Source organism: Salvelinus sp. IW2-2015, linkage group LG32, assembly GCF_002910315.2.
Source record: "Salvelinus sp. IW2-2015 linkage group LG32, ASM291031v2, whole genome shotgun sequence".
NCBI lineage: Eukaryota > Metazoa > Chordata > Actinopteri > Salmoniformes > Salmonidae > Salvelinus > Salvelinus sp. IW2-2015.
Genome location: NC_036871.1, coordinates 28,175,434 through 28,190,946, shown reverse-complemented (window position 1 = coordinate 28,190,946; position 15,513 = coordinate 28,175,434). Strand labels below are relative to the sequence as shown.

At 42.6% G+C, this 15,513-nt stretch overlaps 1 protein-coding gene across 4 annotated transcripts in view; it reads right to left on the bottom strand.

Annotated features, from left to right (window-relative positions):
* Window positions 1-15,513, bottom strand: part of agap3 (ArfGAP with GTPase domain, ankyrin repeat and PH domain 3) — a 325,912-nt gene that overhangs the window by 115,914 nt on the left and 194,485 nt on the right. For all 4 annotated transcript variants that reach the window (XM_023977106.2, XM_070436760.1, XM_070436761.1 and 1 more), the window contains exon 4: window positions 9,595-9,680. In XM_023977106.2, coding sequence (XP_023832874.1) covers window positions 9,595-9,680 — 86 coding nt within the window. The remainder of the gene's footprint in view (window positions 1-9,594; window positions 9,681-15,513) is intronic.

The following is a 15,513-nucleotide window of genomic DNA, read 5'->3' as shown; positions in this document are numbered from 1 at the left end:
GAAGTATGCTTGGGGTCATTGTCCATTTGGAAGACCCATTTGCGATCAAGCTTTAACTTCCTGACTGATGTCTTGAGATGTTGCTTCAATATATCCACATCATTTTCCTCCCTTATGATGCCATTTATTTTGTGAAGTGCACCAGTCCCTCCTGCAGCAAAGCACCCCCACAACATGATGCTGCCACCCCGTGCTTCACGGTTGGGATGGTGTTCTTCGGCTTGCAAGCCTCCCCCGTTTTCTTCCAAACATAACGATGGTCATTATGACCAAACAGTTCTATTTTTGTTTCATCAGACCAGAGGACATTTCTCAAAAAGTACGACCTTTGTTCCCATGTGCAGTTGCAAACCGTAGTCTGTCTTTTTTATGGCGGTTTTGGAGCAGTGGATCCTTCCTTGCTGAGCGGCCTTTCAGGTTATGTCAATATAGGACTCGTTTTACTGTGGATAGAGATACTTTTGTACATGTTTCCTCCAGCATCTTCACAATGTCCTTTGCTGTTGTTCTGGGATTGATTTGCACTTTTCGCACCAAAATACGTTCATATCTAGGAAACAGAACGCGTCTCCTTCCTGAGCGGTATGACAGCTGCGTGGTCCCATGGTGTTTATACTTGCGTACTATTGTTTGTACAGATGAACGTGGTACCTTCAGGCATTTGTAAATTGCTCCCAAGGATGAACCAGACTTGTGGAGGTAAAAAATAAAAATGATGAGGTCTTGGCTGATTTCTTTTGATTTTCCCATGATGTCAAGCAAAGAGGTACTGAGTTTGAAGGTAGGCCTTGAAATACATCCACAGGTACACCTCCAATTGACTCAAATGATGTCACTTAGCCTATCAGAAGCTTCTAAAGCTATGACATAATTTTCCGGAATTTTCCAAGCTGTTTAAAGGCACAGTCAACTTAGTTTACGTAAACTTCTGACCCACTGGAATTGTGATAGAGTGAAATAATCCATCTGTAAACAATTGTTGGAAAAATGACTTGTGTCATACACAAAGTAGATGTCCTAACCGACTTGCCAAAACTATAGTTTGTTAACAAGACATTTGTGGAGTGGTTGAAAAACGAGTTATAATGACTCCAACTTAAGTCTATGTAAACTTCCGACTTCAACTGTAGATACATATATACATGCATACAGAGAGAGAGACAGAGAGAATATATATATATATATATATATATATATACACTGCTCAAAAAAATAAAGGGAACACTTAAACACAATGTAACTCCAAGTCAATCACACTTCTGTGAAATCAAACTGTCCACTTAGGAAGCTACACTGATTGACAATACATTTCACATGCTGTTGTGCAAATGGAATAGACAACAGGTGGAAATTAGAGGCAGTTAGCAAGACACACCCAATAAAGGAGTGGTTCTGCAGGTGGTGACCACAGACCACTTCTCAGTTCCTATGCTTCCTGGCTGATGTTTTGGTCACTTTTGAATGCTGGCGGTGCTTTCACTCTAGTGGTAGCATGAGACGGAGTCTACAACCCACACAAGTGGTTCAGGTAGTGCAGCTCATCCAGGATGGCACATCAATGCGAGCTGTGCCAAGAAGGTTTGCTGTGTCTGTCAGCGTATGTCCCGAGCAATGGAGCCGCTACCAGGAGACAGGCCAGTACATCAGGAGACGTGGAGGAGGCCGTAGGAGGGCAACACCCAGCAGCAGGACCGCTACCTCCGCCTTTGTGCAGGGAGAGCAGGTGGAGCACTGCCAGAGCCCTGCAAAATGACCCCAGCAGGCCACAAATGTGCATGTGTCTGCTCAAACGGTCAGAAACAGACTCCATGAGGGTGGTATGAGGGCCCGACGTCCACCGTTGGGGGTTGTGCTTACAGCCCAACACCGTGCAGGACGTTTGGCATTTGCCAGAGAACACCAAGATTGCAAATTCGCCACTGGCGCCCTGTGCTCTCACAGATGAAAGCAGGTTCACACTGAGCACATGTAACAGACGTGACAGAGTCTGGAGACGCGTGGAGAACGTTCTGCTGCCTGCAACATCCTCCAGCATGACGGTTTGGCGGTGGGTCGTCATGGTGTGGGTGGCATTTCTTTGGGGGGCCGCACAGCCTCTCATGTGCTTGCCAGAGGTAGCCTGACTGCCATTAGGTACCGAGATGAGATCCTCAGACCCCTTGTGAGACCATATGCTGGTGCGGTTGGCCCTGGGTTCCTCCTAATGCAAGACAATGCTAGACCTCATGTGGCTGGATTGTGTCTGCAGTTCCTGCAAGAGGAAGGCATTGATGCTATGGACTGGCCGCGCCTGTTCCCCAGACCTGAATCCAATTGAGCACATCTGGGACATCATGTCTCGCTCCATTCACCAACGCCACGTTGCACCACAGACTGTCCAGGAGTTGGCGGATYCTTTAGTCCAGGTCTGGGAGGAGATCCCTCAGGAGACCATCCGCCACCTCATCAGGAGCATGCCCAGGCGTTGTAGGGAGGTCATACAGGCACGTGGAGGCCACACYCACTACTGAGCCTCATTTTGACTTGTTTTAAGAACATTACATCAAAGTTGGATCAGCCTGTAGTGTGGTTTTCCACTTTAATTTTGAGTGTGACTCCAAATCCAGACCTCCATGGGTTGATAACTTTGATTTCCATTGATAYTTTTTGTGTGATTTTGTTGTCAGCACATTCAACTATGTAAAGAAAAAAGTAATTAATAAGAATATTTCATTCATTCAGATCTAGGATGTGTTATTTTAGTGTTCCTTTTATTTTTTTGAACAGTGTATATATATAGTGCATTTTTATTTACATAAGTATTCAGACCCTTTGGTATGAGACTCGAAATTGAGCTCAGGTGCATCCTGTTTCCATTGATCGTCACTGAGATGTTTATACAACTTGATTGGAGTCCACCTGTGGTAAATTCAATTGATTGGACAGGATTTGGAAAGGCACACACCTGTCTATATATGGTCCCAGTTGACAGTGCATGTCAGAGCAAAAAACCAAGCCATGAGGTGGAAGGAATTGTCCGTAGAGCTCCCGAGACAGGTTTATGTCAAGGCACAGATCTGGGGAAGTGTACCAAAAAAGAACACAGTGGCCTCCAAGAACACAGTGGCCTCCATCATTATTAAATGGAAGAAGTTTGGAACCAKCAAGACTCTTTCTAGAGCTGGCCGCCTGGCCAAACTGAGCAATCGGGGGAGAAGGGCCCAAGAACCTGATGGTCACTCTGACAGAGCTCCAGAGTTCCTCTGTGGAGATGGGATAACCTTCCAGAAGGACAACCTTCTCTGCAGCACTCCACCAATCAGGCCTTTATGGTAGAGTGGCCACATGGAAGCCATTCCTCAGTAAAAGGCACATGACAGCCCACTTTGAGTTTGCCAAAAGGCACCTAAAGTACTCAGACCATGAGACACAAGATTCTCTGGTCTGATGAAACCAAGATTGAACTCTTTGGCCTGAATGCCAAGCGTCATGCCTGGAGGAAACCTGMCACCATCCCTACGGTGAAGCATGGTGGTGGCAGCATCATGCTGTGGGGATGTTTTTCAGCGGCAGGAACTGGGTGACTAGTCAGGATCGAGGGAAAGATGATCGGAGTAAAGTACAGAGAGATCCATAATGAAAACCTGCTTCAGAGCGCTCAATAAATCTAGCCCTATTGAGATGTTCACATAAAAATTAAATGCAATCAATTTCTTATGGTGAACCATAACTAGCTGAAACAAAATTATATTATGAATCTCCTGATTAGGTTTTTGTATGAATAACCACAGCAATTTAATGATAACTTAATGAATAAAGTTCACCTTTGTAACAGCCTTGAAATATGCATTACTCTGTTTGACTCAATATTATTAGCATGCAAAGCAATTCCCTTTTCTTATTTTTACGGTGGTGGCTTCAGTTCCATATTTGTGCAGAAGAGGGCAGTGTAGCAAAAGCCATTTAATGCAGGGCATGTGTTATTGTGTTAACGCCTGTCGCCAGTTACAAGGGGGAATATCAATGTAATCTGAAATATAGCTATTACAAACCTGTATCACAGGTTATCAGAAGGTGGAACCTGCTTTCCCCTCCACCATTACACAAACCTAATCTATATACTGTATCTCTTAGTGCATCACCAGGGAGAGAGGAGAGGAAGAGGTTTCCTCAGGCAACAGAATAAGGTCCTCATAATCACAATAGCTTCTGAGAAAGTGGTTAAGGAGGAAACAGAACCGTGCCCGAGCGCTAACAGTGTAACAAGCCCTTTCCTACCTCGCCTCCACCTCCTTCCTCCATTCAGGCATTCAGCAGTGTTCACATCTATCGCTCCTGAGCCCCAGGGGAATGAATCAGACCTGGGTTCAAATACTATTTTAGTTCATTTAATTTTTACTGTATCTGTGCTTGATTGAGCTTACCTGTTGCAATGGACCCAATAGAATAATCACAATAGAGCAACCCCCGCCCACCTGGCAGTCCAGACAAGTACCCAGCTAACAACAAATGTTCCCTTAAGAATCTCATTAAGTCATAAACTAACATTTTCATAGGAATATTCCCGTGATGTGCAAGGAATGTTTCAAAGAGACTTAATGTCAAATAGAATTTACCAGGAACTAGTAACCATTTTCTCAGAATTTAAGATATTAATGTTCTAGACACATTTCTTGGGAACGTTGAAAGAACATTTATGTGTCCAGTTTTCTGAGTGTTCCATCAACGTCCCACCAAACATACACAGAACATGGTTGCCATGTTCTCAGAATATAAGCTATTAATGTTCAAGAAACATTTCATGGGAACGTTGCAGGAACATTTCTATACATTGTCAGGATGTCGCCTGGTATCCCAAAGAAACGTTATACCAAAAAAAGTACATTAGACATCCCGCCTTGTTACTGTTGCCAGGCCAATCAAGGCCCTGATTGGTGAACCACTGATCCATTCATAACTCTGTCAGTTGGCAAAGTTAGGGATACTCACACACACTGCTTTTAACAGTGTTCTCAACTTACATATTTGACACACTTTGACGTATACTGAACAAAAATATAAACGCAACATGTAAAGTGTTGGTCCCATGTTTCATGAGCTGAAATAAAAAATGCCAGAAATGTTCCATATGCACAAAAAYCMTATTTCTCTCAAATTGTGTGCCCAAATTTGTTTACATCCCMGTTAGTGAGCATTTCTCCTTTGCCAAGATAATCCATCCACCTGACAGGTGTGGCATATCAAGATGCTGATTAAACAGCATGATCAATACACAGGTGCACCTTGTGCTGGGGACAATAAAAGGCCACTAAAATGTGCAGTTGTGTCACACAACACAGATGTCTCAAGTTTTGAGGGAGCGGGCAATTGGCATGCGGACTGCAGGAATGTCCAACAAAGCTGTTGCCAGAGAATGTAATGTTCATGTATCTACCATATGCCGCCTACAACGCCTCCAACCACAGACCACGTGTAGCCACACCAGCTCAGGACTTCCACATCCAGCTTCTTCACCTGCAGGGTCGTCTGGGGGCAGAGGGTGCTGAGCAGTATATCTGTCTGTAATAAAGCCCTTTTGTGGGGGGAAAACTCATTCTGATTGGCCCATCCATGGATGCACCCCTGCCCAGTCATGTGAAATCCATAGAATAGGGCATTATTTATTTATTTCAATTGACTGATTTCCTTCTATGAACTTTAACTCAGTAAAATCGCTGAAATTGTTGCATGTTGCACTTGTATTTTTGTTCAGTGTTGATGGTTAAATTGTGCATTTTCATTTATACAGTAATTATTATTCAACATGTGCTCACTTGGGATTGGAATGGAACCATATCTGTGTCAGGTATCGGTTAATCCGACTATGCTCATCATTGATTTGATTTACTTATTTAAGTGCTTTCTGTATAGTTGTCTAATGTTGGTGGGGTTTGTAAACCCGTTTTAATGCTACTCATGAATACTTTTTTCCATGAGTGTACTTTTAACAGAGCTGAGATGAACTTCAAAGTGCATTCCCCCTATTGCTTACCTATCAAGTTGTTTCATCTACATAAGTGCCCAGGGGCGCAACTTTGGTTTTCAAAGTGGGAGGGACATAACTATTTTTTATATATTTTTTATTTATTCAGTCATATAAACACTCCAAAGAGCCTACCCGACCACTCGGAGGCGTCCGCATGGTCCTAAAGCACACCTTTGCCTTGTTTTGTGTCACATTCCAATTATAAAACTGGGGGGGACAAAAATGCATTTTCAGAATGTGGGTCCCCAGTGAAAGTTGCGCCCCTGTAGATACCTATAGAAGATGGATTAGGGTTTCTTCTGGACAGGGCCTAACTATACTGGCCTACTAAGCACATGCCCTAGATATATCCCTTATTAGGACAGGGGTTAGAGCGTTTGAAATTGGTGCTGGTGGCCTGGGTTCAAGACCTACTAGGGGAGTCACCCTACTTTCACATTCATAGCAATATACAGTATGTTAATGTCATTATTTGTCAACAGTTACAACACACCTACCTGATCTAATTAAAATGAGTTTGTCAATGACGTGGTGTAGATTCAAAAAATACAATAAGGTTCTCTTTGTGATGCTCAGCTATATAGAAGTAGCCCTTTACACTCGTATCCGTCTACGGGTTGAAAATGGCGGATTTGGGCACTGATAAACATCTAAATTGGAACGCAGTGGCTGTACAGTAACATACTACACATGACGTCAGAGCTCTGCACTGCGCTGTATGGGTTTTGACTGACAGACGTTCTGAACTTCAGCACCTCGCACGACAAGAAGTTGCCCCCATTCCTCCTGAGCAACTTTGGACAATTCTAGGTTGTCTGAGTGAAAGAAATTGTAGAAATGAAGAGGAATCTATGTATTTTGAAAGATAAGACGAATTAGTACAATATATGGCAAATAATAATGCAGGCACTTTGTTTGTGTGTGTCTGAAAGTTGCTGTTTGTTTATGTTTGTAACTGGTTTGGAGAAAAAAACTGAAATGAAGAAAATAATATTATACAAAAATGAAAGATGAGACATTGAGGATTATAATAAATACCGCTTTGATGTACACACAGACTCACTATTTATGCTGCTGCTATTCTGTTTATCATACAGTGAGTGTATAAAACATTCCATGACAGACTGACCAGGTGAAAGCTATGATCTCTTATTGATGTCAATTGCTAAATCCACTTCAATCAGTGTAGATGAAGGGGAGGAGACAGGTTAAAGAATGATTTTTAAGCCTTGAGACACAGATTGTGTATGTYTGCCATTCAGAGTGTGAATGGGCAAGACAAAAAGATTTAAGTGCCTTTGAACGGGGTATGGTAGTAGGTGCCAGGCACACCAGTTTGAGTGTGTCAAGAACTGCAACGCTGCTGGGGGGGTTTTCATGCTCAAGATGTATCAAGAATGGTGTATCAAGAATGGTCCACCACCCAAATGACATCCAGCCAATTTGACACAACTGTGGGAAGCATTGGAGTCAACAGGGGCCAGAATCCCTGTGGAACACTTGACACCTTGTAGTCCATGCCCAGACGAATTGAGGCTGTTTTGGGGGCAAAAGGGATGCAACTCAATATTAGGAAGCTGTTCCTAATGTTTTGTACACTTGTATATATCCTGACGCTAGTCACCTTACCCCTATACATATCTATTTTGATCTCTCCAGTTCCCTGCACATTGTAAATAAGGTATTGGATCATCATGTTTTTCTTATTTCTGTTTCTCAAGTGTTTTTGATCTACCTAATGTTATTTTTAGTGCTACAGTGATACTGATTACTGCCAGTGGCGACCTGTCATTCAGGGCAGGTGGGGCAGAGCCCATTGGGGGATTGGGGGGGGGCTTGCCTGTTTTGCTTGTTATTTGGTGATTAATACGTGTCACATATCAGTTTGCAAACAATGTAAAAAAAAAAATAATAATAATAGAGTTAATAAAGCCGCATACATGGTCTCTTGTTGCTTTCTTGAGTAAGGCAGCTCCAAAATGCAGGTGTTTCAGCCTAGCGCATTGCTTTCTGTGGTGGTGGGGCAAGCCAGCAGAAAATATGGAGCGTTGTGCTGTGATTGGCTCAGTGTTCTGTGACTCATGGGGACACTACGTCACCTCCAAGTCTTATGGGTAGAGCTCAATAATATTTGCCCCTTGGGTGCTGCATCGATTTACATTAGAAGTGCCCATCCAAGAAGGCTCAAGGTCATTGGCCACAGAATGACATCAAATCACATTATATCTGCAGTAGCTTTGATTGGATGTTTTCAATCCTTGTCATATGAAGAGAAATTAGAGATAAAACGACTCAGTGCTCATGGACCATTGGACATAAACATTACACCAGAAGTCGGAAATGGCAAATTCAACAATGAGTGGTTTGGAAGGAAGCAGTGCCTAACTGCAAGCATCTCAAAGCAATCACTATTTTGCTTCCCCTGCCTGTTATTCAGTGGAGATTACAACAAGTTTCTCTCTTCCTAGAATTGTTAGCTGGGTAAACCAGAAAAACACTAAAAACTCCATAAAGCAAACACTAAACGTATTTTGGAAGATGAATAGTATTTGAACCCAGGTCTAGAATGGATGGGGAGATCTAGCGTTCAGTTGAGTCACAGCTTCAGCTGAGCCTCCAGTGAGTGAGAATGTAATGAAGGCCTTTAATTATGCTGCACTAATTACACCCAGCTAGGAATGGAGCTACAGCCATTTTCATTCCCATCTCTGAGACAACATTAGCATAATCATAGCATAAATCTACCCAGGAGCCAGGCCAGGCCAGGAGCCAGGCCAGGAGCCAGGCCAGGCCAGGCCAGGCCAGGCAGGTATCAATGACTGTTTTATCATCACAAATCCTCAATAGAGGGGTTGGAGCACCAGGATACTTTCACTCCAATGGCTCTCCAGAGAGATTCCAAAAAAATGGAACATGAGGCCTTTTCCAGAGAGACATGAAATGGCTCAGCCAAGAGCGACACCACACCATGTTCCCCATATCAATGAATGAGTACCTGGCATTAGAGACACATTTATGAAATGGAGGAGGCAGAGATATGGGCTCCTGTTCCCTCCAGTCCATATTAATGAGAGCGTGAATTCATTGCCGTTTTGCTCTGAGTTTAAGGTGTTTTTGCCTTTGTAATCCAGTCGAGTTATTGCAGTATTGAGCAAGTTAGTTTACTGTTTTTCAACCAAGTATTTTTGTCAATTATTGTTCATCATCTGTAAATTTGATGCAAATACTCCCTCTGGATCTAGTCTTCCCTCCATCACCTGCACTGTAAATAAATACAATTTATTTTCCTCTCTGATCTAATGACTCCATCTCAACTGTTACTGCTCCACAACAACTAGGCTGCTGGGTGCTCTATATTAACAAGAGTGTGTGTCTGTCTTGTCACTATAGCTAGGTTAAGTTCTTGGTAAGTGCTTTGGGCACAATGACTTGACAAAAAGCACTGTGCAGCACTGAAACGAACCCGCAACAGAGTAGTGTTTATTAGTTACTGTCTGGTTATCATTATCTTGCAGACTTTAAGTGGTGTTAATTGGCTGTGCTGAGGGATACAGACATGTAGGATTATAAAGCAAGCAGAGCGTACGTACCTGCAGCTCCGGGGGGCCTCCCTCATCTCTGATCAGCAGCAGGTAGCTCTGTCCATCAACCACCATCTCTTTCTTGAACCGACCACCTAAAAAAGAGGAGAGACATGTCACAGTGAGTTTATAGGGTGGTGCCTGATCAGGAAAAGACTTAGAGATCATCATTATTAATACAGCCAATGTGAACCAATTTACCGCTTTACCCTGCCTATCAAAGGGCTTGGCAAAGGGATGGAAGAGGGCATAAACTCAGGCCTAAAAAGGTGTAAAGCACTGACATGATATTCTAAATCAAATCAAATCAAATCAAATCAAATTTTATTAGTCACATACACATGGTTAGCAGATGTTAATGCGAGTGTAGCGAAATGCTTGTGCTTCTAGTTCCGACAATGCAGTAATAACCAGCAGTAATCTAACCTAACAATTCCACAACTACTACCTTACACACACACACAAGTGTAAAGGGATAAAGAATATGTACATAAAGATATATGAATGAGTGGTGGTAGAACGGGCCATGGCAGCATGCAGTAGATGGTATAGAGTACCGGTATATACATATGAGATGAGTACGTAGGGTATGTAAGACATTAAGTGGCCATAGTTAAAGTGGCTAGTGTACATGTATTGCATAAAGATCGGCAAGATTGGCAGTAGATGATATAGAGTACAGTATATACATTGAGATGGGTAATGTGGGTATGTAAACATTAGTATTAAGTGGCATTTTAAAGTGCTAGTGGTACTTTTTAATACTTTCCACAATTCCATTTTTAAAGTGGCTGAGAGTTGAGTCAGTATGTTGGCAGCGGCCAATAAATGTTAGTGATGGCTGTTTAACAGTTGATGGCCTTGAGATAAAGCTGTTTTTCAGTCTCTCGTCCCGTCTTTGATGCCTGTACTGACCTCCTTCTGGATGATAGCGGGGTGAACAGGCAGTGGTTGGGTGGTTGTTGTCCTTGATGATCTCTTTGGCCTTCTTGTGACATCGGGTGGTGTAGGTGTCCTGGAGAGCAGGTAGTTTCGCCCCGGTGATGCGTTGTGGCAGACCTCAGTACCATTGACTTACGGGGTTTGGTCTTGTCGTTATTTTGATTTTTGGTGCGGCCTCTATCTTTGTCGGTGTTTTGCACTTTTTGGGTTGTTAGTTTTTTATTGGTCCGCTGGCTGACCTGGTGCATTTTCTGTTGGTTATGGGGTGGGTTGGAATAGTTTGGCTTTGAAGGTACATAGAACCAGGAAAAGTGTGACTATACAGAACACTACACAATGACAAAACAATTATTACAATTTGGTGTTACAAAACAAATGTATTTGGTTTTTCTATGACACTTAATGAGAGGCTCAGAATGGTCCCAAGCTGTAATCAAATGATTACATGTTTCATTGATATAGAACCTCCTGATATTGCTTCTGAATAGTACTGTTTTTTTTGTACCACAAAAAGTATCTATCATGTAGTACACGGCTTTTCAATCCCAACCCCCGGATACATAGCAACATCAACATCGGCTTGGAAGAAACCTGGCAATCTTTAGTGATCGAGGTTGTAATTATTTTGCAATGCTTTGCAATGTTTGATAATTGGTAAACCCACTCTTGCATGGGCTAAGGTATGCAAGTAGTGTAAAGGGCTTTATTGGTCGAACACATCGCTACACGGAAGCAAGTGTCACTATCTGTAAGTCAGGTTGAAGTTGTGTCTAGAAATTGTTGTTCTTTCTCCATTGGAGTGCCATGGCTAGGTTAGCATTGTTAATAAACTGATATGTTCAAAGGAACTCAAAGTGATTGACAAAGCGGTCTGAGCCCTGTAGACGCTGAAATCTATGATTGCTTTTTGCACCAGGTCAACCTTGGAGAGCGACTGAGGAGTTGATGCCACACTAAATTGTGAAAACCTGAAAGAACCATTGCCTCAAACATTTCGCAAAGGAAAATGCAGTGCGAGAGTGAATGTCTGTATGTAATTACCGACAGTTTGATAATCGAGACATTGCAATATAAACACTTATTAAGTGGTCCTACAATCGTGTCACCAATGTAGCCAGCGTATAGCGTCACTGCAAGACGTATAGTTGTCTGAGCGTGTGGCAAATTCGTACAAGGTCTGAGGGCTTTTGGTTAGCCAGGAAACCACATCTACGTTCATGTGACAAACTAAAAACACAAAAAAAAAAGGCTTTCAACGTGTTGAAGACGCATTTGTCCAAAAATGAGCTAAAGGTATCAATTTAAGGGCGGCATACGTTGTCCAGAGGGTCCAGTGTCGCTAGACTACCATGAAGAGAGGGAGCCGTATGAGCGCTGTTTTAGCATTGACTAAAAGTTTACAGCCGCTGTGAGATAAGGCTATAACCGCCTCATGAGAAGGCCTTTCTGAATTCACTTATGAGTGACAGAGCTTTTGAAAAAGTATTTTTCAGCGAAATTTTCTTAAGAAGAGATGTAAAATGACAATGCATGTCGGTGTCTTGAGACGCAATTGTTAATATGATAATGCGCGTGCATTCGATGCTTGGCTTACCCTAAGCTGAGACACTTCATTCATAGAATCACAGCAGCAGAGTCACAAATAGACGCACATATGTGCAAGACTTCACAAGAGCTTGTAGAATGTCGCGGGGCAGACTCCCACCTGGTGAACTATGAAGTAGAAGCTTAGAGTCTCATGTTAGCTTACAATAACTTTTTTTTAAAGCCTTATTTGGTTTTGAGCTGAGTGGTACGAGCAGAAGTTGTAATAATATTTTACCTAATTAAGACAGCCACTGGAACAGAGGGAGGCAAGCAATTAGGAACAAATCATGAAACAAACAATACACTTTAAAAAAAAAAATTCAGGGGAAGCTGCAGCAGATAGACCATTTTGCCAAAGGCACAGTGGTTAAGGCAACAAGACAGAGACTCTCTACAGACAACAGTTATTGAAAATAAACCAATTGTGGATTTGTACAAAAATGAATTGCGATACCTTTCAGAAAATTCTAAAGAGCTGCATCCTAGAGAATACATGAAGAGAAGACTAGGAATATGCATCACATAACCATTAATATCGCAGTGTGTGGGTGTGGTATGTATAGTAAGGCATTGTGGATTTATCATTGCAACTAGCTAGCTCAACTTTTAAAACAAGAGGGCACTTTTAAAAAGACAAAAATTGTATACAAAGACCCATCATGAATATAATGGGGGGGGGGGGGGAGTAAAGTGGACAAGCTTTGTAATACATTCCATAGCAAAATGGTAAAACCATAAAATCAGCTGTAACCTGGTCTTGCAAACAAGGATTTGAGAGGGGAAGATGGCCAAAACAATTTTGTAAAATGGCAAAATATAAAATTGAAGGACGTAAGACTGTTCTGGACTAAGGCACGAAACATCGGGAACGGCAAAGCAGGACATGAGGCATCACAGAAGTACCTCAGTGCTTAGTGGTACTTGGACGCCAAGGGCAAAATGTAACTTCCAGTAGGCTGGTAAGTTTAGGCTAGGCGAGTGTCTTTAGTCCAGGAATCGAGAAAGGCAAGTGGGTAAACGTATTGTGTTTTGTGGGCAGAAGAGACAGAGACAGAGCAAGGGAATTCATTCACGCTCACAAGGGCAAGATATAGAAACTAAGAATGTAAAACCGCAGTAAAACCAGGTGTTAAAGTTGACTTTTTTCGCATAGGTAACCATATATAGCTTTGCGTATATAGAATATCATATACTAGGAAATGAATGGAAGTGATTCTGTGGTTGAGGCTACTTATGCAAGAGCCGCTTCAAACCAGCAACTCACTACGGGCCGCGTTAGCAGTAGCGTTTTTGGGCTGCCCCCTCAGGTTGTGGTTTGGAGAAGCGACACGCTCAGGTGGTGGTTCTCGCCAGGTCGTGATTGTGGGACTTGGATGAGGGGACCTCGAAAGTGGCCTCTCTACTGAGCATCTGGACAAAGCGATCTTGCGGTTTGTCCTAAAAACAATGCACCAAACATGTCAGATCGACTTTAAAATAAAAATTGCCATACAGTCGCAATATACAGGACTTTCCTTAAAACATCACCCAGCACAACCAGATGGAAAATAATAAAACATGGCTTTTTTTATTTTTTTCAAATGGGGAAAAAATTACTTAACTGGAAGAACTGAAGGCCTTGACCATTGCAACCCAGAGCCTCGCAAACAGCCAGTCTTAAGGTCATCCTCAACCCACAAGATGGGACTAAAAAGAAAGACGCACAATTGTAAAATACTACAAGGACTGTTAGCAGGTAAGTTCCCGACGCAAGACATACTGTAGCTGATTGGCTGAGGTTTTTCAGTGTACGCATGAAAGTGGTAACCCCTGAGGAGCTAGCAGCTTATGAACGGAATCATGGGGCTCATTGCAGCACGAAACGCCTTCCAGTCTACTTGACGGGATGTTTGAGAGGTGGGCAGGGGTGGCTGGAGGGAGGGAATATGGTTTGAGTTTTATTTCTTGCGGGAAGCGGGCCTTCTTGAAGGCGGTGCAGGGGGTGAGTTTGCTGTAGTCCTTTGTCAGGGCCCTGGTCCTCGTGGCCCTCACGGGCAGCTGAAGCGTTGGTGGTGTTTTGGACAGGTGAGCACGCAGACGCTGTTCCCGTGTGCTCTGGCCATTCAGGTGGCTCATTGCTGTTGGCAGCAGAGGTCTAAGGCAGCTGGAGTCTTCTAATCCCAAGATGTACAATCGCGTGCCTACATATGGTTTTGGTTTAGCACTGACTTTTTCTACTTTTTTCCCTCCTGGATTTTCTTGTTTCCAATAAAGTTTAGGCTGGGCCTTACCTAGCTGTGGCCTGAGGTCGCCATCGAGACATCTGGATCAGAGCGTTCTCCTTCTTGTTTGAAGCAGGATTTTGACTCTCATTACATCAACCATATACCCCTTCAGCACAGGAGGGGGGAGAAACAATGGTTTGAAAACCCATGTTTTGGGCCTGTGGGTTGGGCCCCTCCCTTTAAAATTAGTTTTAAAACACCTATTGGGGCCATTGGGCAGCTTGTGTATATGAATAACTTAGTTTACAATCAACGATGCTCCTCCTCATTTAAGGTCGAATGAGAAGGGGGTGGAAATGCATTCTGCCAAGAGCGAGCTGAAGCCCTGATATGTATCCTGTTGGCAATATGGCCACTGTATGTGGAATTAACTCAGAGGTAAAGTTGGTGTGACTTTACTACAACCATAAATGTCCATAAATCGTTTTTAATTAAAGAGGTAGGCTAACGTTTGGACAATAGTTTTTAGAATAGAGCTCAAGATTGGAAATTCTCAAAGACGAAAGGCAGTGGAACTGCCTGCATGAACCTAGCTAGCCATCTGGTGGAAAAGTAAGGGGAAAATTTGGGGTTTGATGTTGTTATCAACGGAGGAAATTACGTTGTGTCTACCAAGATGACCCCTCCTTGTTGTGAATTGGTAAATAACATTGAGACTGAAGACACTTAAATGATGGTGAAAAAAACAAAAAAAAAAAAAAAAAAAAAATGAGAGAGTCAGAAATAAGAATAAAGGATCCTAAGCGAAAATGCAAAATAATTGGGGCATCTGTCTTGACCATTAACCAAAGTATTCGATAGGCATTCTAAAAAGGGCATGCAAGAAATGAAAAAAATCCAGCAATGCTTTACCATGAAAACTATGACTGAACAGGACAAACTTATAAATCTCATGTGTACGCATCTCAACTGAATGTATTTCCAAGAGAATATTCCTTATCAATCTCAAATTGCAAAACTGCAGTCTTGTAATTTCCCCAACTATGGGCTTAGGGAATAGTACTCTGAGAAAAAACAATTAGTTGCATGCGTGGTTTTCAGGTAATGAATTGGTCAAGTCAGTATTAGAAGAGACTAGTCAGACGCAATAATCTATATAAGCGTTGGGACTAACGATTTAGCCTTTGGAGATTGG